Source organism: Portunus trituberculatus, chromosome 7 (assembly GCF_017591435.1).
Source record: "Portunus trituberculatus isolate SZX2019 chromosome 7, ASM1759143v1, whole genome shotgun sequence".
NCBI classification, from domain to species: Eukaryota; Metazoa; Arthropoda; class Malacostraca; order Decapoda; family Portunidae; genus Portunus; species Portunus trituberculatus.
The window spans coordinates 3,943,506-3,969,284 of NC_059261.1; the positions used below are offsets into that span (position 1 = coordinate 3,943,506).

The 25,779-nt window shown below is 41.7% G+C and overlaps 1 protein-coding gene across 7 annotated transcripts in view; it reads right to left on the bottom strand.

Annotated features, from left to right (window-relative positions):
- Positions 1–899: 899 nt before the first annotated feature.
- LOC123498459 (transcription initiation factor TFIID subunit 4-like) overlaps positions 900–25,779 on the bottom strand; it is a 50,102-nt gene continuing 25,222 nt past the window's right edge. For 2 of the 7 annotated variants that reach the window (XM_045245597.1, XM_045245580.1), the window contains 11 exons: positions 23,072–23,269; positions 19,724–19,939; positions 16,620–16,739; positions 16,060–16,227; positions 14,744–14,991; positions 13,259–13,431; positions 11,715–11,845; positions 10,892–11,077; positions 10,407–10,520; positions 7,600–7,635; positions 900–6,722 (listed from right to left, as the gene is read on the bottom strand). In XM_045245597.1, coding sequence (XP_045101532.1) covers positions 6,609–6,722; positions 7,600–7,635; positions 10,407–10,520; positions 10,892–11,077; positions 11,715–11,845; positions 13,259–13,431; positions 14,744–14,991; positions 16,060–16,227; positions 16,620–16,739; positions 19,724–19,939; positions 23,072–23,269 — 1,704 coding nt within the window. In that variant the 3' untranslated portion in view covers positions 900–6,608. Of the gene's footprint in view, positions 6,723–7,599; positions 7,636–10,406; positions 10,521–10,891; positions 11,078–11,714; positions 11,846–13,258; positions 13,450–14,743; positions 14,992–16,059; positions 16,228–16,619; positions 16,740–19,723; positions 19,940–23,071; positions 23,270–25,779 lie in introns of all 7 variants that reach the window. The other 5 variants (XM_045245587.1, XM_045245565.1, XR_006672688.1 and 2 more) reach the window with 4 other exon arrangements.

The following is a 25,779-nucleotide window of genomic DNA, read 5'->3' on the forward strand; positions in this document are numbered from 1 at the left end:
TAATTGTGTTATCTTTGAACTCTAACCCCCTTCAGTACCATGACGCATTTTCATATTAATTCTGGTGACTATTTGGCGATATTATACAGCTTCAGAAACATATGTGGGGATTAAAATAGTGAAGACTCTAGTCATTAATCTTCTGACCGCCATAGACCCTTCCTAATGTCAATAAAATCGTCTAGTCGTACCCAAAACTCATGGTAAAAAATGTGTTCCAGTACTGAAAGGGTTAAATAGCAAAACATATTCCTTTTTATTCCTAACTGTCTTTTGAATGCTTGTTAAGACTCCACACATTGCTTCTACTACTGCTGATTGTGAGAGAGTGAAGTATTCAAGTGTTTTGCTTAGTAACCTTGTAAGAGAAAGGAAAAATGAAATCTTGCCTTAACGATATGTAATCACTAAACTGGTCTTCTTTTGTGTTTCTCGCTTATATCTGGATGTTTTGCTGAATGAGGAAGCTTGAGAGAGAACAGGAAGGATAAATGTTTGCTTGTAGTATGATGACATGGGGAAAAAACATAACTGTATTCTTGTTTTGATGAGAAAATACATTGGGACAGAACAGAAAAGATGAGCATATGTTCCTTTTTGATAAAGTAACACATCAACTGACTATAACATGGCAGGGCAAGGTGTCGGCTAGCAGTGTGTAGGGTGGTGTGAGGGATTGATTTAGCGGTTGTAACTTTTGTTGCCAATAGAAAATCCCAGTGTGAGGTTTGTCTGTGATTTTAAGAGGAAATGCAATAAAATTTAGTCTTGAATCTTTTCCTTATTTTGTTTCTATTCTTTTTTTGTTCTATCACTTGCTCCTCCTCCTCCTCTTTCTCTTCTCTTCTCTGCACCAGTGTCTCCCACTATAACTCAGTCAGTCATGCAAAACACAAAACTCTGGATGTGATTTTTATTAATTGGAGTGATAAATAATTTATATAAAAATATTAACCTGCATTGGTCTACACTATTACAGTACAGCATTAGGGGTTACAAAAAATGAATCCACAAAAAAATGAATCCACAAGACTCAGCCGTGCCGTGGTCCTCGCCACTCACCGAGACACACCAGCCAGCCATGGTAATGCCAGACCTCACCCTGGCCACACACCACACCACACCGTGCACCACCACAAGTCCTCCGGCAGCCCTTAACACTACCACACCATCACACCATCACTGCCCTATGCACACCACACGCCAAACGCCACATACCACAGGCTGCCCTACGCCAATGAGGGATGGGCAGGCTGCTGACACCACACAGTCCTTGCAACACTCAGATATAAACACCCTTCACTTCCTGACAGCCTCCTCTTGGTGACACAGCACTGAGGAAGGCTGGCCAGGGTGCTGCTGATGCTACACACCTTAATGCAACACTTGGGGAGCAGAAACACCTTGACAAGCTCTTCTAGGAGACACATAAACCCTTTTTTATTGGTGAGTGTGGAGTGCTGGGCTGCAGTGCCACACCTCAGCCACAGGAAGACCTCACAGATAAACCACTTGTTAGGTCAGTGGGTGCTGCTCTGCTAGGTGACCTCTGAGACTACCGAGAGCCACAGATCACGCCAACAAGCACTGAAGGACACGGCAACACCCCTTCACAGGAGATTTGTGTGTAACAGTCAAGGGTCTTCACTCCCAGCCTCACCGACCCTGCTCAGGCCACGCAATGCCCTCAGGCTGGGCCCTTCATGCCCTCAACACCAACACCAACACCACCACCACCATCACCACCACCACCACTACCACCTCCCATCAGCCACCCCAAACTAACTTAACTGCGGTGAAGAAACAAGACATGACTAATACGTACAAAAGTAGAAATAAAACTCTTCCTGAAAGGTTTAATAAAATAAATTCTAGTGAAACATGTCACGTCAACCAAAAAGTGGAAAAAGAGAAAAAAGTAGAAAAAAGACTCATAATTATATAAATGTATGTATATATTTATATCATATATATTTATATGTATATATGTATATATATATAAATCTACTACAGAACTGCTTAATGTTTGATCTTGAATTTGCGGAGACCATGACACCTGACTGCTGCCGCTGCTGCTGCTGCCCTCACCCACCACTAGTCCCAGCAACACATACAAATGCGCACACACACACACACACACACACTGTCCTATCTTAAGTACATTACTCCAGCCAAGCCAGTCTGTCCCTAACACCCCTTCACCCATCTGCACTGCCTGCCTACCTGCCTGTCTGTCCACCTTTCACCCCCACACTCAGCACATCCCCAGCTTTTCTTTTTTGCAACTGAAGAGAACACACACACACACACACACACATCCTACCATTGCAATTTTGTTTTTAAAGATCTACAATTCACACACACACACACACACACACACACACATGAACTACCACTCAAAATATTTTCAAGGTTTCATAATTCCAGACAATACTCATATTTCTGGTCCACAAATGTCATATTTTGAAATGATTAATGGAAATATTTAAATAATGAGTGTCAATTTTTTCTGCTGGTAAGCATCTCTTGCTTTCTAATCTGATGTTCTCTTCAATAATACCAAACATCATTATAACTCTCACTGTTTTTCACTTCATTTCAACTTTTCCCTCACTGCTCTCTATCACATCTTTCCCTGCCATGATGAATCAGTGTGAAGTCAAGCTAGCGTCCATCTAACTTTTCTTAATTTCTGGTTATCTTTTTCCCTTATCACACTCATTACATTCTCTTCCTAACATCCATCTGTCTGACCATTCTTTGCTTCGACAGTTCAGTTTCTTCTTTACTGCTTTCATTGCACATTTCTAGCATTGCCTGTCTGTTCTTCACTTCCACTACCTAACCTTCTTGCCACTTATTACACTTTTATTTCCCATTACAAAGCACAAACTCTGCCATGATGAACCAGTGTGAAGTCAAACTAGCATCCATCTAACCATTCTTCATTTCTGGTAATTTTTTTTCCATACCACACTCATTATTCTCTTCCTAATGTCCATCAGTCTGACCATTATTTGCTTCAACACTCCAGTTTCTTTGTTACTGCTTTCTATTACAACTTCCTAGCATTGCCTGTCTCTATTCTTCACTTCCACTACCTATTCTTCTTTCCCATCACAAAGCACAAAACAAATTCAACCTAGCTTTCATCTAACCATTCTTCACTTGCATACTTCCATCTTTTCCTGTTTTCTATTTCATCTTTCTAGCATCACTTATCTTTTACTTTTTCATTACATCTTCCTAACATTATTTATCTTTTCCTGTCTTCTATTACATCCTAGCATCACTTTTTACTTCTTTTATTACACCTTCCTATCATCACTCATCTTTTCCTTGCTGTTTTCTATTACCTCTTTCTACTAAACTCAACTTTTCCTTTGTTTTTCTTACTAAGTCTTCCTAGCATCATCTTTCTATCCCTCATTTCCAGTTTAGATTCTTCCCTCACTGCTCTCCATTACTTCTTTATTCACAACAAAGCACAAATGAAACTAGCATACACTCGTCTCAGTTTAACAATTTCCTTACTGGTCTCAATGCAGTCTCTTCCTCTGCCACTAAAAAGCACTGTCAGATCAAACTAGCATCCTTTTACTCTTCTTTTTCTCCACTTTCCCTGCCAGAGCTTTAAATCTTTAGCTTCTCTATACAACAGCACACCAGCACTTGCTTCATCTGTCCTGGTACTAAAGAAACTTAACTAACCAGCACTTCTTTTCCTTAATTTCTTTCTAGCACCCTTCCCAGACAGCACTCCTTCACTTGTTCCTGTCTGTTATATTCACACCTAAACCCAGCATTACTTTAGAAGATATTGAACTAAATGATACTTTTTCTTTCTAGCATCCTTTCAAGACAGTATTCATTTACTTATTCATGTCCTTGTTATATTCACACCTAAACCCAGCATTACTTTACAAGATATTGAATTAAAACAACACTCTTTTCTTCACTTCTTTCTAGCATCGTTCCCCAAAACAGCACATTAGCAGCATTCATACACTCATTCCTGTCTCTCTTTGTTATTTTGCTTCCTAAATGCAGCAATACTGAAAGATATTGAACTTAAAACATCTCTTTCCTTCACTTCTTTCTATTATCTTTCCCCAAAACAGCACACTTAGCAGCATTAATTCTGTCACTCTTGTCTCTGTCATATTCCTTCCTAAACACAGCAATACTGAAAGATGTTGAACTTAAAACAGCACTTTTCTTCACTTCTTTCTTGCAGTTTTCACCAAAAACAGCATCTTAGCAGCATTCACACAACTCATTCCTGTCTCTCTTTACGTTCCTTCCTAAACACAGCAATACTGAAAATGTTGAACTTCAAACAGCACTCTTTTCTTTCACTTCTTTCTACCATCTTTCCCACAAACAGCATAATTAACATTCATTCTCTTAGTTCTGCATATTTATCACATTCTTCCTCTTAACACACTATTTTTGAAGGATACATTGACCTCAAACCAGCTCTATATAACTTCCTTCCCTTGCCAACAGCCCTTCAATACACAAGCTTCCCCATTCCTTGTCCCTGGTCTTTCTGTCTCCCCAGCTTTGCCACACACTGCTGAACAGGCCCTAAAAGTCCCTCAGGGTAAGACAGAGTGGTTTGGGTGTCCCTGTGTCCCCGGCATTCACTCGGTGGACTGACAGTGATAGCAGTGCTGTGTGTGTTCCTGTTTTTGTTTGTGCTGCGGCCCAAACTGTCTATGTCTTCCTGCTTCTCCTCCTCCTCTCGCCACTCTAGGAACTGAGTTACGGTGACTATGGTGATGAGTGTGTGGAAATAAACAGACCCCAGGACACGGTGCATGGGCCGCGCTGCCTCCCACTGTGCAGCGTCACTATCGGGAAGAGAAAACAATCAGGGAAACACAAGGATTGTCAGAACTCAAACCAGCGACTGGCTTCCTCCACCATGACTTGTCCCCCTCCCTCCCCTCCCCTCCTGTCCTATCTGTCTGTCTGTCCATCTGACATGGAGCCGCCTGGACACTCCCCTCTGGTTACCACAAGATAAAAGCAACCAAAACTGTATAACAACATATAATTACAAAAACACATTACAGAGGCACAGCATCCTTGACACAGTACAAAATGCTTAGCTACAATTGGTCTTCATTGTTGTACCTGTTTCAGCACGTCCCCGCCACCACCACTGCCCTGCACCCTCGTGCCACCGCACCACCGCCATGTCCCGGCACCACAGATACACACGTCCAGCAGCCGGCCGCCGCCACCGCAGGGCAGACCAGGGAAGCAAGAATGGAAGGAGTGAAAGCTGCAGCGCGTCACTTTTCTCTCACGTTTTGTGTTTTGGTGAAGCAGGAAGGCCAGTGTGTGCCGGGGTGTGTTGGCGGCACAGTGCCGGGCGCCCGCAGCACCACACCCTGGGGATGGGCGGCACGAGCAGCAGCAGGGCAGGGTGGCCCAGGGCGGCAGAAGGTGTCATGGGCAGCCACCTGTGTGTGCTGCACGACACACCGGGGCAGCGAGGGCCGGCGCCGGCAGCGCCTCACTGCAGGACTGGGCGCCGCACACTGCAGGGCACCGCGGCGCCGCCCGGCCACTGGTGGAAGGTGTTGTGCTGCGGCCGGGCGGCCGGCGAGCCTTGCGCCGGCAGACACAGGCGGCACGGCAAAGGAGCAGTCTTGTTCAACCAAGTGAGAATACAAGCCAATTGAAGCGGAAGTAACAATAAAATCAGGTGCAAGTACAGCAGTACAAATCATAAGAAAGTCTCCTCAACATCTACACAATTTCTTACAAAGTACAGTAGACTTCTTTACCTAATGTCATCTTGCATATGTCTTACAGTTAAGGTTTTCCCTTCCTCCAGCACAATGTATTAACAACTCTCCCCTGCTGCCGCTGCTGCCACCGCCGCTACTGCACTGCCGGGGCCACGGTGAAAAGAGAAGCTTACGTCTTTGGCAACTTTGCTGGCCGTGGCCCCCTGGCAGCAGCAGCAGCAGCGATGGCGGTGGCGGCGCCCTGACTGTGCGGTGCCCCGTGCATGCAAGACAAACCGTAGCTCTGTGGTACAAGAACAACACAATAACAGAAAAGGCCTCAAGTCTTAAAAACTGTACAGTATCTACAGAGGCTGCGTATCAAAGGTTCTCCTCAGTTTCCGTAACGTGGCGACGACGGGCATCGGATAAAAATATTTTAAAGATTTTCCTATCCAAGAAATATTTACATGGTTCATGCACAAAATAGGGTTGATACTATATATTTAGGGAATAAAAGGTTTGGTTGTACCTTCTCTGGTGTGTAAGCCACTGTTCGCACGTCCACTGGTGCCGGCCGGGCCTGAGGCAATGTTCGGCGGGTGGCCGGGCGGCCGGCCCATCACAGTCCCCGGAGCGGTCTCGGCCCCGAGGCCACGCGGTGATAAGACACTTGACATGCTGCATGAGAGAATCACAGATCTTCCACCCCGCCAGCGCTGGCCGGCGGGCCACTCCGCGGCACTGCAGAGAGGAGAGGCAGTTTCACCTGGCACTCACCCACGAGAGAGGAGGGGCAGCATGGCCCGGCACTCCCCCCGCAGCGGGGGGAGAGGCAGCGTCACCCGGCAGCCCCCCGGCCGGCTACTTGAGGTAAGAGCGGTAAAGCAGCGGTGACTTGTTCAGCTCCTTCTCCTGCTCCATCAAGAACATGAGGTCCCGCATGTTGACCCTCTTGATCCGCGGCCGCAGCGGCATCTGTCGGCACCAGGCACTGTCAGCCACTACCACCACTACCACCAACGCCACCCATACGCGCGCACACACACACGCACGCACACACACACACACACACACACACACACACACACACTCCACCTCTACAACACCAGTCCCACACCCACAGCCACACACAGAACCACACCAAGCCATGACACAGCAGTGGGCACAGCAAGGGAGGTGGGGAGGGGACAGGGAGGCACAGGGAGCAGCAGGACCAAGACACCTCAGGCACATCCAGCAGCCTTGGGGTTTGAGGGAACACTGAGGACTTAGATCATAATGGAAGGGAGGAGGGGGGGAGGGGGTCACAGCTGGAGTCACAACTCAGGTCATAAGCCATAACCCTCCAAAACAAGGCAATGTCCACAAACGATGCAATTTCAAACAGGGACAGAAAAACTGTACTCAAGAATGACGTTGGATATTGTCAGCATCATTTTGTGAGAATTACTGATGAAAAATTATAAAATAAGGCATTGATTCATTAAAAAATACAGCACAGTGATACCAACAATTAATATATAAAGAAAAAAAAGTAACTGGTCCCAAAATGCACCGGGACAATGAGAAAACATACGGATATGTCAAAGAAAACTGCCGGGGAGTAGCGTAGACTCAGGAAAAATTGATAAGAGGAGAGTCATGGCAGAATAATGGTAACAGTAACGCATAAATATACCAGGACAATGAGTAAAAAAAAAAAAAAAAAAAAAAAAAAAAACTGCCGGGGAGTAGCGTAGACTTAAGAAAAACTGATAAAGAGGAGTCATGGCAGAATAATGGTAACAGTAACGCAGGGTGGAGGTAGTAATAGTAGTAGTACACAGACAGCAAAGGTGACAGAGATGCTTACCGACTTCTGGGTGAAAGTTCCACTAAATGTTCCACCCTAGAAGAGAAAATGGAAACACAAATAAACAAACTAAACAATTAGGCAGGAAAAGATAATAATAATAATAATAAAAAAAGGAAGTGTAAACATAAACAATAATAATAATAATTACTCTCTCTCTCTCTCTGTGTGTGTGTGTGTGTGTGTGTGTGTGTGTGTGTGTGTGTGTGTGTGTGTGTGTGTGTGTGTGTGTGTGTGTTAACTTATCATTTCTTAGAGCAAGAGGAGAGGAGAGGAGAGGAGAGAGGAGAGGAGAGGAGAGGAGAGAAGATAAAAGGGAAGGGAAGGAAGGGAAGGATGAAGAAGAGGGAAAGTAGGATGGGATGGAATGGGATGGGGTGGTGTGGAAGAACAGAAGGAAGCAAACACACATCAGTAAGGAAAGAGAGACCAAGAGAAAGAAACAGAAAAGAATAACTAATGGAAAATAAGATAAAAAGGAAAAAGAAGAGGAAGGAAGGCTGAAAAAAGTAACACAGTCAAGAGTAAAACAAAATTAAAGGAAAACAAATAAAAAAAAAGATTAGTAAAAAGAAATAGAAAGAAAGGAAGAAAATAGGAATAAGAAATCAAACAAAACAGAGACACGACGAGAAACACAAAAAAATAGAAAATGAAAGAAAAGACAAGATACAGACAGACAGACAGACAGACAAAAGAAAAACAACACTTGGAAAACACACTTAAAATAAATAAATAAAATAAAATACAATAAAAATATAGAACACAAAACTATATATAAAATAAATAAGAACAATAAAAATATCCCAAACTAATCTAAACCACAATCTTTTACAATACACAATGACATTAGTTATATTCATTACAGACACCACTCCACAGCACCTGTAGGCAACCTGAGGAGTCTGTATGGGAAGCAGTGTTCAGCTTCCACCCATTAGTGGCGCAGGCAATTTTATTTATAGTGGTACCCATATCACACCTCATATCGCCACCCAAGTGTATCTTTGGTGTAAGGCAGCTACCCCTCCACCTAGAACCCGGGTATTTGGTGACGTGTAGCTAACTTTAAGCCACTCGACAAATGACAAAGTTTCAAGGAGGCACGTGGTGGGACTCAAACCTATGCATGGATGTCTGCCTGATCCCACGCTCACCATTAGATGTTATAGATACTGCTCACCACATATCCCAGCATCCCATTACACACTCCCATTATATAAGAGACTCCATCATTCAACTCTCTCCATTAATTTACACCACCACCATCACATCCTACCATCAGATATTATGACACTTTTCAGCATTCACCCACACCATTAATCTCCATCCCCCATTAGATGTTACCCCCCCATTACATAACACCCTCCTATTAGGTGTTATAAAGGAGGACAATAAGTAATGTGTCCTCCTTGCCTTTATTATTATTATTATTATTTTTTTTCTTATTATTATTATTTTTTTTTTGGTAACTCACTCTCAAACCTGCAAGAGGACTGATAACTAAGTAGGCCTAATCTTTTTTCATTTACGTTACCCTTGGCCAGTTTTTCCTCTTATATAAAATAAATAGGTAAATAAACAAAATAAATAAATAAATAAAGAGAGAGAGAGAGAGAGAGAGAGAGAGAGAGAGAGAGAGAGAGAGAGAGAGAGAGAGAGAGAGAGAGAGAGAGAGAGAGAGAGAGAGAGAGAGAGAGAGTGGGGTGATAGGAAAGGAAATAAAATTAAAAAGAAGTGCGTGTTTTGGGCGAATGGAAAAGTGTGTGTGTGTGTGTGTGTGTGTGTGTGTGTGTGTGTGTGTGTGTGTGTGTGTGTGTGTGTGTGTGTGTGTGTGTGTGTGTAATTCACTGTTTGATATGGTGCAGTCTCTGACGAGACAGCCAGACGTTACCCTACGGAACGAGCTCAGAGCTCATTATTTCCGATCTTGGGATAGGCCTGAGACCAGGCACACACCACACACCGGGACAACAAGGTTACAACTCCTCGATTTACATCCCGTACCTACTCACTGCTAGGTGAACACTGAACAGTGAACAGTGAACAAGGGCTACACACGTCAAAGGAGACACACCCAAATATCTCCACCCAGCCGGGGAATCGAACCCCGGTCCTATGGCTTGTGAAGCCAGCGCTCTAACCACTGAGCTACCGTGTGTGTGTGTGTGTGTGTGTGTGTGTGTGTGTGTGTGTGTGTGTGTGTGTGTGTGTGTGTGTGTGTGTGTGTGTGTGTGTGTGTGTGTGTTTACCTCTACAAAACTGAACAGAGTCATAATCAACACTACTGATTAAAAAACACACAAAAAAATAAATAAATAAAAAAAAAAAAAAGTTAGCAAACAGATTTCAACATTACACTTTTAAACAACTAAAATTAACATAAACAAGGAAAACAATGAGAGAGAGAGAGAGAGAGAGAGAGAGAGAGAGAGAGAGAGAGAGAGAGAGAGAGAGAGAGAGAGAGAGAGAGAGAGAGAGAGAGAGAGAAACAGTAATAAAGGAAAAAAGAGAAAATGAGACAAAAAGCCATAAAAAAAAGGTTAACTACAAGAAATAGAGAAAGAGAGAATGGGAGGAAGAAAGATAGAAAAAAGAAAAGAAAGAAATCCAGATAAAAAAAAAAAGAAAGGAAAAGAAGGAAAAAAGAAAGATAACGAAGAAAAAAAAAATGAAACACTAAAAAAAAAGATAAACACCCAAAAATGAACAAACAGAAGGAAGGAGAAATAGAAAAGACATAGATAGGACAAGGAAAGACACAACACAGAACACACACACACACACACACGTATGCACACACTCACCTCGTCCGCCACACTGAGATCTAGCTTGGGTTTCTTCTTGGGTCCCTGAAGTGCGTTGAGGGCGGTGCGATTTGCGTCTCTCTGTCTCATCTCCTCCATCTCCACACGCTGCATCTGTGGGTCGAGACAGGTGTGGGTCATGAGCTGGTTAGCTTAGGTTAGGTTAGGCTGTGTTAGGTCAAGTGCAGTTTAATTATTTCAAAAGTGGTGTGGGTTAGGTTAGGTTAAGAGTGGTTAAGATACAGGAGGTGAATTATTTCAAATGTGGTATGGGGTCAGATGTGGGTTGGGTGTGGTCAAGATGTGGGGGAAGGGATCAAGTGTGGTGTGGCTAATGGGTGGTGTGTTTCAAGAGTGGTGTGGCTAATGGGTGGTTTGTTTCAAGAGTGGTGTGTTTAATGGGTGATGTGGTTAATGAGAGGTGTGTTTGAAGAGGTGAACTCACACAAAACATTCCTTCAGTAACATCTCTCTCTGACTCTCACCTCCTTCGCCTTTGCCTTCAGCTTGGCCTGCTCGGGGTCTTCTGATTTGCTACGGGACTTGGCGGCGCGCAGGAGCATCTCTCTCTCTTGCTCGTCCTTGCGTTTCTTCTCCAGCTTGTCGAGTTCTTCCAGGAAACGCAGCTGTGCCTTGACATCCTGCTTCACCTCGTACCGGGCGTCACATTGCTGAGGGAGAGAGAGAGGAAGGCAAGGGAAGGGGTATGGTTAGTCTGTGTTGTCTTGTATTTTATTGTTATGGAGAGAGAGAGAGAGAGAGAGAGAGAGAGAGAGAGAGAGAGAGAGAGAGAGAGAGAGAGAGAGAGAGAGAGAGAGAGAGAGAGAGAGAGAGAGAGAGAGAGAGAGAGAGAGAGAGAGAGAGAGAGAGAAAACGATTGACAAGAAAAGAGAAAGAGGAGGAAATATAGCACAGAGAACTTGAAAAGGATAGAAAAAAAAGCAGAAAAGTTACACACACACACACACACACACACACAAAAGGTAGACAGAAGTAGAAGAAAAGACAGAAAATAAAAAAGAAAGAAGATTGATGAGTAAGGAGAAAACAGAAAAGAAATCTTAACGGAGAAAAAAAAAAAAAAAAAAAAAAAAAGTTAATACATACATACATACATACATACATACACACACACACACACACACACACACACACACACACACACACACACTAAATAATAAATAAATAAATAAAATAAATAAATAAATAAAAATAAAAATAAATAGATAAAAATAAATAAATAAATAAAAATAAAAATAAATAGATAAAAATAAAAAAAAAAAACCCGATAAAAGGTCCCCGCCTCACCTTAATAATCTCTAATCTGTGGTCTGCGATGACTGCCAGCTTCTCCACGATGGTCTTGAGTCTCTCCTGTGTGGCGTGCGAGACCAGCGCCACCACATCCTTAGGGGCGTCATCAAGGCCGTACTTTGAACCTGCACAAGGGGAAGGTGGTGAGCCTGACTGCAAAACTAACTGAAGAGGTGAAGGTAACAGTTATTTCTCTCCTAAATGCCTTCTATTGTCAACAAGGCTATACTTTGAACCTGCAGGAGGAGGAGGAGGAGGAGGAGGAGGAGGAGGAGGAGGAGGTATCTGTCTTATTTATAGCCTCTATACATTGCTTTCTTTGACCAAGATTGGAGGTAACTATAACTCCCAACTCCTTTTCATATTCTGAACCTTCTAGTGCCTCAGTATTTATTGTGTTCCTATTGTGTGAATTTCCTCTTCCTAAGCTAAGTACTTGTTAATGTTGAACTGCATCTGCCATTTGTCTGTCCACTCATTCATCTTGTCTGAATCTGTCTGCAAGGCGATGGCATCTGGATCTGACCTAATTAATCTACCTATCCCTTCCTGTCCTCTCCTTCACTTACACAGCCACACTGTCTTACTTTCTAACCCAATTCACTCCCCAAAACAGACACATATTTAGCTTATTCCTCTCCAAAACACTTTATAACTTCTTCACAAACACACAGCTTTCCTCATTTTCTCTCCTACACTTACATAGCCACACTGTCTCACTTTCTAACCCAATTCTCTATCAAAAACACACACAAATCTAGCTTATTCCTCTCAAAACACTTCATAACCTCTACACAAACACACAGCTTTTCTCTCCTCTCCCACACTTATATATCTTTACCTAACTGAGAACAGCCACCTCTTCTCCCTTTCCTCTCATACTTAATGTCATTCTGCCAATTTTAACCTAACCTAACCTATCTCCGGCAATTCTAATCTAAATTAACTTAAATAAAACACACCCAGCACCTTCCTTTCCTCCAGCACTTACATATCTCTATAAAACCTAACCTAGCCTAACATAGCCTAATCTTTACTACATCAAAACATGCACAACCCTTCCCTGTCCCTCTGCAACTCACATATCTGTCTTATCTGCTGTGAAAAAACACTTATCTCTACCATATCTAATCTAACCTATCCAAAAACATGCCCAGTCTCTCCCTGTGCCTCTCCAAACACTCACATACCTGTTATCCATTCTGAAAAAAAACACTTATTTCTACCATCTAATCAAACTTGACCTATCTAAAAGCCTGCCCAGTCCCTCCCTATACTTCTACAACTCACATATGTCTAATCTGCTGTGGGAAAAAAAAAAAAAAAAAAAAAAAAAAAACATTAATTTCTACTATATCTAATCAAACGTAACCTATCCCAAAACCCTCCCTCCAAACACTCACATATGCCCAGTGCCTCCCTGTGCCCCTCCAAACACTCATATATGTCTTCATGCCCAGTGCTTCCAAGTGCCCCTCCAAACACTCACATATCTGTCTTCATGCCCAATGCCTCCCTATGCCTCTACAAACACTCACATATCTGTCTTATCCGCTGTGTGAGAGGGGCACTGAAGAGGAAGTTCTCGTCCTTGCAGGAGCGGATCTGCGTCCCCACAAAGCCGGTGGAGTCCAGGATGCGCTGTGACTCCTCCCCCAGGTTGACGCCACCCATCGCCGCCACATCGTTGATATCGTCATCCGCCGCGCCGCTAGAAGAATAGGAACTGCTGGGGGAGGAGAGGGAGACAGATGTAGCCTACCTGACGGGGCGGGAGGTGTTGGGAGGTGGCAGGAGGGGGGGCTATATTAACTGAATATGCCTTTTCTTTATATATTTGTTGCCCTTGGCCAGTCCTCTCTCTTACATAAAAAATAAATAAATAGATAAGGGAGTTGCAAGTGTGGGCTTTCAGATAAGAGTGCCTCAAGAAAATACCTCCTGTAAGTTCATAAATTCCTGCGAAATGCCCACATTGTATTAAAAATCAAATGAATAAATAAAAGAAAAAGGAGGTGGGGCTACATTGAGTGACTAGGGGAATGGGGCTCAAATAAGGGGGAAATGGGGGAAAGGGAGATAGTATAGGTGTGGGAGTACATTAACTAAAGGAGCTGCAAAGGTGTGGGTAAGGGTAACTAAGGGAAGGGGAGGTAGAGCGAGGATTAATGGGCGAAAATAGGGAAATAGAGGAATAGGGAAATGGGAGATGGTTGGGGTGGGGGTACATCAACAAAGAGTAACTACAGGAAGGGAAGGTAAAGGGAGGATGAACATGCTAAAATAGGGAAATAGGGAAATGGGAGATGGTACGGGTGGGGGTACATTAACTAAAGGAAGGGGGATGGCACAGTGTGAGTGCATATACAGTAACTAAGGGAGGGGAAGCTAAAATGAGGGTAAAATATGCTACAAATAAATAAAAAAAATATATAAATAAATAAATGAATAAATAAATAAATGCATGAAATAAGTAAAAAAAAAATCAAATAAAATAAAAGCGAAGAGGGAGCTAAGACGGGATGATAAATAAGCTAAAATAAGGAAAATGAGAGAAGCTTAACTGATCGGAGAAGTGAAAGCCAAAGAAAAGGATCAATTTGGGAAGGAAGAGGCTAAGCTGGTGTTAGATCAGGAAACAGGGAAACACAAGGCTGAGTGACCCAGACGGAGGTGAGGTGAGATATGGTTAGGTTAGGTTAGTTCAGGTAGGTAAGGTAAAGTACAATCAGATTAAGTGTGGTTATGTTAGGTTAGGTGAATTTAGTTAAGGTTAGGTAAGGTTAAAAATAAGAGAGAGAGAGAGAGAGAGAGAGAGAGAGAGAGAGAGAGAGAGAGAGAGAGAGAGAGAGAGAGAGAGAGAGAGAGAGAGAGAGAGAGAGAGAGAGAGAGAGAGAGAGAGAGAGAGAGAGAGAGAGAGTGTTACGCTGGGTTGGAATAGGTTAAACTAGGTTAGACTAGGTATGGTTTGGTTAGGTAAGGTAAAGTAAGGTCAAGTAAGGTTAGGTAAGGCTGCCACTAACCTGTAGGTGAAAACTTTATCCTTGCCCTTGTCCTTGTCTTTGGTGGGCAATGCCTTGTTGATGGTGACGGCCTTGGCAGCGGCTGGCAGCGTGGCAGCCGTGGGGGCAGCGGCGGAGGGCGTGGCGGTGGGGGTGGCAGAGGCCGTGGCTGTGGCGGTGGTGGTGGTGGAGGTGGCGGCAACGACAACGGCAGGAGTGTTGTGGCGGACCGCGGCCACCACTGTCTTTCCGCCCTGCATGCGCACCGGCTGTCAGGAGGAGGAGGAGGAGGAGGCATTTAATTCATCCATATATTTTTTTTTTCTATGCAAGAGGGAAAGCTGGCCATGGGGAAGGAAAAATAAATAAATAAAACAAATGAATAAATAGGTAAATAAAAAATAAAAAGAGGTCCACTTGATTGCCAGTTACTTATTTCACCTGAGCAACTAACTTTTGTGGAGAAGGAAATGAGGTTCAATTGATCAGTATTGTCATCACTTCCTGTTTCATTCACGTCTCACTGGCTCACTCAACAATTCCACCTTTTCACTCACTAATCTGACTTATTCCTGCCTGAGAGAGAGAGAGAGAGAGAGAGAGAGAGAGAGAGAGAGAGAGAGAGAGAGAGAGAGAGAGAGAGAGAGAGAGAGAGAGAGAGAGAGAGAGAGAGAGAGAGAGAGAGAGAGAGAGAGAGAGAGAGAGAGAGAGAGAGAGAGAGAGAGAGAGAGAGCTACCCATCCCATCCCTACACACCCATCAGTCAGTCAGCTAATCAAAGTACACAGTCACCAAGCCCCAATAAGCCCCCCAGCCAGTCTATGTAGTCACCCAGCTCCCACAGTACCCTCACCTACCAGCCAGACACCCAGTCAGTCAGTCAGTTTATGTACAGTCACCCAGCCCATATCAGCCACCCACCCAGTCAGTCAGTCAGTCAGCCAGTTAGCCTATGTACAGTCATCCAGCTCATAAAACAGTACTCTCAACTATCAAGCCAGTCAGTCAGCCAGTCTATGCACAGTTACCCAGCCCCAACCACACACCCAGCTAGTCTAGTCAGTCTATAGAGTTACCCAGCCAAGTCAGTTTATATACACACACACACACACACACACTCACCAAGCCCCAATCATCCAGTCATCCACAAAATCCAACTCCTATTTCTTCTTCATTCTTTTAACATTTATTCTTCATCAGTACCATTAACTCCTCTTTCTTCTCCTTTATTGCTTATTTCCTCTGTTCTTCCTGTCACCCACCTACCCAAACAGTCTATGCACACACTCACCAAGACCCCAATCATCCAGTCATCCACACAATCCAACACTACTCACAGCCACTACTCTGGAGGGTGTGGCGGCAGCGGCGACAGCAGAGGTGGCAGTGGTGGTGCCGGCTGGCCGCTGCACCACAGTGGCGGTGGACACAGAGGCAACAGCAGTAGGGGCAACCATTCTGACTGTGCCAGAGGTGGTAGGGGCCACTGGACGAGCCATGGACATCTGTAAGTCAGGTTAGGTTAGGTTATGTGTTGAGAGAGAGAGAGAGAGAGAGAGAGAGAGAGAGAGAGAGAGAGAGAGAGAGAGAGAGAGAGAGAGAGAGAGAGAGAGAGAGAGAGAGAGAGAGAGAGAGAGAGAGAGAGAGAGAGAGAGAGAGAGAGAGAGAGAGAGAGAGAGAAAAAATCTATATATAAAAAAAGAGAAGTAAAAAGTGAAGACGAAAGAAAGAAATGTAAAAAATAAAGAACAGAGAAAAAAAGTGAACAAAAACAAGGAAAAAAAATAAAAGAGGAGGAGGAGGAGGAGGAGGAGGAGGAGGAGGAGGAGGAGGAGGAGGAGGAGGAGGAGGAGGAGGAGGAGGAGGAGGAGAAGAAATATGAGAATGAATGACTCACAGCAGGTATGACAGTGGTGACGCCGGAGACAGGACTGACGGCGGTGAAAGGCGGCGGCCGCACTCCCTCTATGGTCAGCTCATGCTTTGCCAGGGACAGTCGCAGGTACGGCAAGGTTTTCTGTGTGGAATGACGGAGAGAAAGTGAGTGAGTGTGAGTGAGTATGTGAGTGTGTGTGTGAGTGAGTGAGTGAGTGTGAGTGAGTGAGTGAGTGTGTGAGTGAGTGAGTGTGAGGATACAATGAATCAGTCAATTAGCGAGTAAATAAATGGGTTGGTTAGGTTAGGCTAGATTACGTTAATTAATCAGTCTGTCAGTGAGTTAGTGTTATCTAGGTTAGGTTGTGTTTGATTATGGTAGATTGATTGGTTGGTAAGTCAGTCAATCAGTTAGACTCAGACATCCACAAGACATCAGCTGACATATGAGCCATTAACCCTTTCATTGCTATTTGACACATCTTTACATAATCACTAACCACTGGGACATTTTAGAGCAACCTACAAACATCACAGTGGCACACACACACACACACACACACACACACACACACACACACACACACACACACACACACAAATAGTACCTAATTCCTCACTCTGTGCTAAATAACACACTCATACACACACACAAAAAGTACCCAATTTCTATGAGACAGGCTAAACATGCACACACAAAACTCCTGTCTCTCTGCACTGGACTAAACAACTTACAGTCTCACACACACACACACACACACACACACACACCTCCTTACCACCACTCACCACCCACTTGTCCTCCTCCTCCTCCATCACCACCCACCAATACTCAATGTTCCATCCCCATTACTATACTAAAACTCATCCGTACCTACCCATAGGGCGTTGGCCATGTCTGCCGTGAGACTATGCCAAATCTCCAATAAGAACAAACTACTCACTGTCCTGTAGTCATAGCATTATCAACAAAAAACGTTCTCACAACATTCAGAAACCTTAATTAAGTGATAGATGATATAAATAATTGTCATATACGAAAATAAATTAAGCTAGTTCATATACATGGACGGTGATGTCATATCAGGTCAGGTGACATTGCCAATCACGACCCAGGTGGAAATTCCCGGGGAGGTTGGGGGATGAGTCAGGTCGCCACGGACGTGTCGCTTCACTCCTCCTCTGGTCACCACCATGGAAGGACCCCCTGACGCTTCCCTGTCATACACTGTCTTGCACAGCCAGACCAAGGAATTCATATTCCGCCTTAATAGATATTTCTTGCAAGAGAAAGCAAATCGGGCAACACTCTTACCTTTAACTCAAGCAAGGAAGAGAACAGCTGATGCAGCCGGAATATCTGAAGCCACAGTGAAGATTTGTTCCCGCCCAAACAAGATGTGTGAGAGTGAGACATCAGCACAACCCTACAAGCCTGCATTCACCTCACCCATAAAGATACTCCCAAAAAAGTCACAAACCTTGATGACTTTGATAAGTGCGTCCTCAGAAGAACAATTTTGGAATTCTACACAAGAAAAGAAATTCCAACATTAGGAAAAATAAAGGAAAAAATACGAGAAAATTGATGTCAAAGGATCCAAGGAGTCCCTACGTCGAGTAGTCAAAGAAATTGACAAACATGTAAATTACTTGTCTCATTTTCATGTATATAACCAGAATCTTTATTGCATTTAATGTACTATATAACTGCATAGGTATTTGGGTCTCTTCTGACTTCTCTTAGTGAAGTCATGCATTAAAATAGGTAGAGAACGATCATCACTCCGTTTTCTTTGAAGGTACTGATATAGCAGTGGCAACATCGCACCCAAGAGGAGCCACACCTTGTGAGTAGGTATGGATGAGTTCTACTATACCTAACCTAACCTTCCCTTCAGAGCTCACACCAATCAACACCATGCTCTCCCCATGAACTACCACTTGAGATCATGCCCCACCCTCCTCCCATCACTACCCACACCATCCATTTCTCTATACCCAGCTGCACAGGGCCCCTCAGAAACACTTTGCTCCCACACCACTATTTACACGGATCCTTTTAAGATTTTTTGGTAGCATCATCTAGAAATGGAATACATATAAATGATTTCTTTCTGGGTTGTTTTGGGCAGTATTTCTTCATAATAACGCCTTTCCCTATCACTGCCACAATTTTCCAAGGCCACAGTGACAACTAGCTGGATTTTCAAGACAGTTTCTCCTTTTCATAAACTAGAAATGTTACCAATCTATCACCAGAACCATTAAAATACCATTAATAACACTTCATTCTCTCACTACCACAATTTTCCAAGGCCAAAGTCGGTTTTCAAGACAATTTCTCCTTTTAATAAACCAGAAATGTTACCAATCTATCACCAGAACCATAAAAATAACATTAAAAACACTTCATTCTCTAACTGCGACAATTTTTCAAGACTACAGTGACAACTAGCAGGGTTTTCAAGACAATTTCTCCATTTAATAAACTAGAAATGTTACCAATCTATCACCAGAACCATAAAAATAACATTAAAAACACGAGTATTTTCAAGTAAAGCCTTTGGGAAGCAGTGGTAGTGAGAGCAAAGCATTTCAGAATACAGGCCTACACACTGCCCCAAACAATTCATCTCCATGGTTGCTACAGAAATCATTTATCTATGTATTCTATTTTCAGAGACCACAGAGATGATTTGCCTGGTTCTCAAGACTGTCTCCTTGGTTAATAATGTAGAAGTGGTGTTAAAGTGTCACTAAAAACCATAGACACACACTTAAAACCCTGGGTAACCTTTTTTTGTCTCTTCTCATCCAATTACTTTTCCTTCTCCTCCTCCTCCTCCTCCTCTTCTCTCTTCCTCCTTTTCTCTCTTCCTTTTTCTTTCTCCTCCACTTCTCTCTTCCTCCTCCTTTTTTTTTCTCCTCCTCCACTTCTCTCTTCCTCCTTCTCTTCTCTCTTCCTCCTTCTTTCCTCTCTTCCTCCTCCACTTCCCTCTTCTTCCTCCTCTTCTCTCTTCCTCCTCCCAATCAACTACAGACTTTAGAAATAGTGGAGGTGCAGCCCAGAAGTGTTTCAAATTACAGCCCCAGAGACACACAGACAGACATACAGACACACACCTTGAGGAAGGGTACGAGACATGGCTGAGGGGAAGAGTTGAGGTCCTTCTGCAGCTCCTCTGTGAACGCCTCGGGCTCCACCCTGCCATCTATCAAGCCCTGGATCAGAGTGCGAACGTTCCTGGCCACCGGCGCACGCTGCTCGCTGGCCAACTTGAGCAGCGTCGCCAGAAAGTTTTTGCATTTCGTTTTTGCAGATTCAGCCGATATGGTTTGCTGTGGAAAAAATAATAGTGGTGAGTTTTGTGGTGTTTTTAAGAAAGATTAGGAAGTTTTACATTTCAATTTTGCAGATTCAGCCGCTATGTTTTTGGGAGAAAGGAGGAAGTTTTTGGATTTTGTTTTTTTGCAGATTCAGCCAATATGGTTTGCTGTGGAAAAAATAATAGTGGTGAGTTTTGTGGTGTTTTTTGAAAGCTTAGGAAGTTTTATATTCCATTTTTGCAGGTTCAGCCGCTATGTTTTGCTGTAAGGAGGGGGGAAAGGATGAAGTTTTTGCATTTAGTTTTTTGCAGATTCAGCCGATATGGTTTGCTGTGGAAGGAGGAAATGGTGGCGAGCTCTGTGGTGTTTTTAGAGCTTAGAAAGTTTTACATTTTGTTTTTGCAGATTCAGCTGCTATGTTTGCTGTAAGGAGGGGGAAAGGACAGTTTTTGCATTTCGTGATTTTTGCATATTCAGCCAATATGGTTTGCTGTGGAAAGAGGAAATGGTGGTGGTGAATCTTGTGGTGTTTTTAGAATGCTTAGGAAGAAGTTTTTGCATTTTCTTGGTTTGTTGTGGGTGGGTGGAAAAAATAGTGTTGAGTTTTGTGGTATTTATAGAATGTTTAGGACAGATGTGGGCAAACTACAGCCCGTGGGCCACAGGCACCACCAAAGGAATTCATGTGGTCCAAGAAATGTTAGTAAATCTAAGACTTTAATAAAAAAAAGTGCCAAATAATATTGTGAGCATTTAATCTTCTTTCCGCAGGTGTGCTTATTTGTAGGAGAGTGGCTTTTTCTTTGAAAGCCTTTTATTTTGTATTCTAAATATTAATAATTTTGGGTTAATTTAGTATGCAGTCCAAAGAGATTGAGATTTTTTTTTTTTTTTTTTTAACATGTCCCTAACACTGAAAAGTTTGCCCACCTCTGGCTTAAAAGAAGTTTTTGCATTTTGTTTTTGTAGATTCAGCCAATATGGTTTGCTGTGGGAGGAGGAAATGGTGTTGAATCTATGAGACTGAGAAGCAGAAGGGCATGTCTTGTTTATAACTTACCAGACTGTGTTATGGAAGAGAATTGTAATGTTAAGGATAAGTTATGAGCAGGAACAGAAAAGAGAGCAAAAAGGAGAAGAGAATAACGAGATGTACCAATAAGCTGTGAAATGATTAAATATTATTATAAACCAACTCAAAAGAAAAAAATTCAAGAGCATTCACTCCATCGCCACATAAGCCTCCTCTGATACTATACAAGTCATTTAAGGAGGCGAGGAAGAGTAGAACAAGTAATCTCTATAAATCCTCACTATTCTAACACATCTAAGGAGGTAAGAAAGAGTAGAACAAGTAATATCTATAAATCCTGACTATTCTAACCCATCAAAGGAGGTAAGAAAGAGTAGAACAATTAATATCTATAAATCCTCACTATTCTAACCCATCAAAGGAGTTACAATTTTCCAAGACCACAGAAACAACTAGCTGGGTTTTCAAGACAGCTTCTCCTTTTAATAAATTAGAAATATTGCCAACCTATCACCAGAACAATAAAAACCATTAAAAACGCTTCATTCTCTCATTACGACAATTTTCCAAGGCCACAGAAACAACTAGCTGGGTTTTCAAGACAGCTTCTCCTTTTAATAAACTAGAAATCTTTCCAAATTTAACTTCAGAATCATAAAAGCACTCTTAAAAACATGAGTATCTTCAACTGGAGCCTTTGGAAAGCAGTGATGGTGAGACAGCAAAGCGTTTCAGAATAAAGGCCTATGTGCCAGATGGGTTAGCAAAAGGAGAGCTGTTCAAATACATGTCCAGGTGATAAAAGAAATAACAGAATGCATGCCAATTGATTAAAGAAAAAGGTGATAGAGTGACGGCAAAGTGAGCAAAAATAAAGATAGGATGACAGAGGTGAAATATAAAGCAGGGAAGAGGAAAATACAAGCTAAGGTGAGATAGAAAAAAGAAATAGTGTATGAATAGAATAAAAAGCATATATATAACGTAGGAAAGAGAAAAATACAAGCCAAAGTGGGATAAATAAAGTAATAGAGTGTATGAATGATGGAAAACAAGAAGCATGGGAAATTTAAAGCAGGGAGGAGAAAAATACAAGCCAAAAAAAAAAAAAAAAAAAAAAAAGGAGAAGCAAATGGAAGGAAGCAATGACAACAAAACACAGCAAGCCAAGACAAGAACACAGCAGGCAGAACAGAATACCACAGCAAAGCATGGGAGAGAGGACAACAGAGGGAAAACAAAGGAAACACAGCAAGAAAGGAAAGAATTAAAACAAGGAAACTAAAACAACACAGCAAGCGAAACACAGCATCACAGCAAAGCACAAAACCAGAAAACAAACTGAAGTGAAGACAAAGGAAAGGAATGAGGAAAAGAAAGAAAAGGAAAATAAGCAAGAAAAAAAAAATAAAATAAGAGGAAACAAAACATAAGCAAAAAAATAAAGAAAAGAAATAAGAGAAAAGAAAAGAAAAAAGAAATACACAAATAAAATAAAGAAATAAAGGAAAATTAAGAAAACTAAAACACAACAAGGACAATTGAGAGAAAAGAACACATGTGGATAAAAAAAAAAAAAAAAAAAAAAAGCAAACAGAGCAAGCAAAAACAAAACAGCATCATAGCAAAGCATAAAACCAGAGAATAAGGAACAAGGAAAACAAAGGAAATAAATGAAAGGAATAAAGAAAAGGAAAAATAAACAGCACAGGAAGTAAACCACAAAAGAAAATAAATAAGACAAGCAAAAAACAAAGAAAAAGAATGAAAAGAGAAAAAGAAAATGGAAATGAAAGAGAACACAAAGAAAATGAATGAAGAAAAAGAAAGGGAGAAACAAAGCAGACAAATCTGAGAAATCTAAAAAAAACAAACAAGAAAACAATGAGAGAGAGAGAGAGAGAGAGAGAGAGAGAGAGAGAGAGAGAGAGAGAGAGAGAGAGAGAGAGAGAGAGAGAGAGAGAGAGAGAGAGAGAGAGAGAGAGAGAGAGAGAGAGAGAGAGAGAGAGAGAGAGAGAGAGAGAGAGAGAGAGAGAGAGAGAGAGAGGCAAAGACAGCAAGCAAAACACAGCACCACAGCCAAACAAAGACAGCGTGGAGCGTGGCCTTACAGAGCCAACGGACGTGGCTTGCGACTGCTGTGTGGTGGGGGTGGGTGCTGCGGAGGTGGGCTGGGTGGGCACAACGGTGGTGCCCGCTACTGTGGTGCCCGGGGTGACGGCAACAGTGGTGGGGGCAGTGATGGTGGGCACTGCTTGCGTGGCTATGGAGGTGGTGGTGGTGTTGGAGGAGGTCAGTGCCACGGTGTTCTGTTGGGTGGTAAATGATGCCAGATGAGTGCCGTCCCCAGTCCCAGTGATTAAAAGTGGTGGGCTGAGTGGAGAAATGGATGGGGTTAGAGGTGGGTTGGCTAAGACAGGTGGGTTGGTGGGTTAGTGGGCTTGGGTCCTATGCTTAGAGGAAATCTAATGTGGTCAATACAATAGTTTTAACCCCTTCTGTACTGTGACGTATTTTTATATTCTAATTACTATTTGGTGATCTTATACAGCTTCAGAAACTCATATAGGGATTAAAATAGTGAAGACTCTGGCCATTAATCTTTTGACCTCCACAGACCCTTCCTAATGTATATAAAATCGTCTAATCAGACCGAAAAATCATGGTGAAAATGTGTCTCAGTATTGAAGGGGTTACAAGTGGTAGCTGCCTTTCAAACTATCATTAAAGCACTAAGTAAAAGAGAGAGTTGCATTATCTTTCAACTCATTACATAAAAGACTACTATTAAAATATTGCATGAGACAAAACTAATACTGCTCACTTTAAACAGGAAAACTTGCCTCGATACTTTTAAACAACCCTATTCTTAAAAACTTGACAGGGAAAATGATTGAAAGAGTTAATTTCTTGTACATAAAACAATGGAATTTAGTCAAAACAGGGAGAATCTTAAGAATGCAGAGGGAGAGTTTAGAAATGCAATGATAAACAGACAAATCCTTAAATATAAAACAACAGAATTTATGTAAAGCTGCAGAAATCTTAGGAATGGAGAGATGGCAAAATAAATCAATGCAAATCAGTCAAGAGCGCAGCAAATAATGAGAACTAACTACAAGTCAACATACAAAATAAAGAATAGAATTTAGTCAAAGCTACGGAAATCTTAAGAACGGATAGAGGGAAAAAAATCAACAGCAAAATAAATCAATGTAAATCAGTAGAAAGAGTAGCAAATAATGAAATAAATGACTACAATACTAAAGAACAAAATTTAGTCAAAGCTGTGGAAATCTTAAGAATGGAGGGGGAAAAAATAAAATAGAATAAATCAATCAATCGACAGCAAAATAAATCAATGTAAATCAGTCAAAAGACCAGCAAATAATGAGAAATAACTAACTACAATACAAGTCAACATACAAAATAAACAAACAATATCAGTGGTTAATAAATCAAAAAGCTACTTAGAGCAACACACCAATACATTAAGAAAATAGGAAGAAAAAATATGTAAGTGGTAGAATGAAAAGAAAAAAGTAAATAAGAAGAAAAAGATAAAATAATAAGAAAAAAATGGAAAAGCAGAGAAAATGTAAGAAAAAAAGGATAAAAATAAAAAGGAAAAGAAAAAAAGGAGAAAAATATAAAGTGAGAGAAAGAAGATACAAAAAGTAAAGGATAAAATAATAATAATAAAAAAAAGGAAAAAGCTGAGAAAATATGAATGAAAATGAAAATGCGGAAAAGTAGAAAAAGAAAAGGAAAAAGAAAATCTGAGGAAAATATACGAGTGGTAGAATGAAAATAAAAAAAAGGACAAAGGAAGGACACAGAAAATACAAAATTGAAAATGAAAATCAAGAAAATCAAGAAAATACGAGAGAGAGAGAGAGAGAGAGAGAGAGAGAGAGAGAGAGAGAGAGAGAGAGAGAGAGAGAGAGAGAGAGAGAGAGAGAGAGAGAGAGAGACAGGAAATCAGAAAAAAATGACAAAGATATTTTACAGGAGAAAAGTAAGAAAACTGAAAAATTACAAAAGAAAGAGAAAATAAAATGCAAAAAAGAAAAAAAGAAAAAAGAAAAAAAATCTGAAAAATACAAGATCAAGAAATTTTAGAGAAGAAAAATAAGAAAAATATGAAAAAAACTGAAAATCAACAGAAAATAAAAATAAATGAAGGAATGAAAATAGAAAGAAAAAAAACTAACTAAATAAAATAATAATAAAAACTAATAATAAATCAACAAAGAGAAAAGAACTAAACAGATCAAATAAATAATAATAGTAATACCAAATCAACAATTCCAGTAGTTTTAGATTCCATGGATACATAAATACAAGAAAACCCATACAGTAACAAATCCAACATAACTAAGAGAATCAGAATAGTCTTAAGTAGGATCAAATAGCCCTAAATAGGATCAGATTCCCTTAAATAAGATCAGATTCCCTTAAACAGGATCAAAATAGCCTTCAGTAGAATTGGATGGTATTTAGAAAGCTGAGACTACCTCCTGATGAAGAATTCTCAGCACTACCTAACTCCACCACTTGTCGTTACACCCTTCCTGCACACACTAAACCTTTATCATGTCTAGGTCATAGGTATACATAATACACAATATATATCCTCCTAATCCTACAAATGCTACGTAAAAATACACTAAACTACACAATAACAAGATGGATGGGTAGCAAACAGAGAATTAAGTCACATTTGAGACATTCAGGGATTAATATCATGCAACACGTCACCAAACATGCCATGCAGACACCAGTACTCTCCACAAGTCCCCCCTTCATGCAGCCCCGG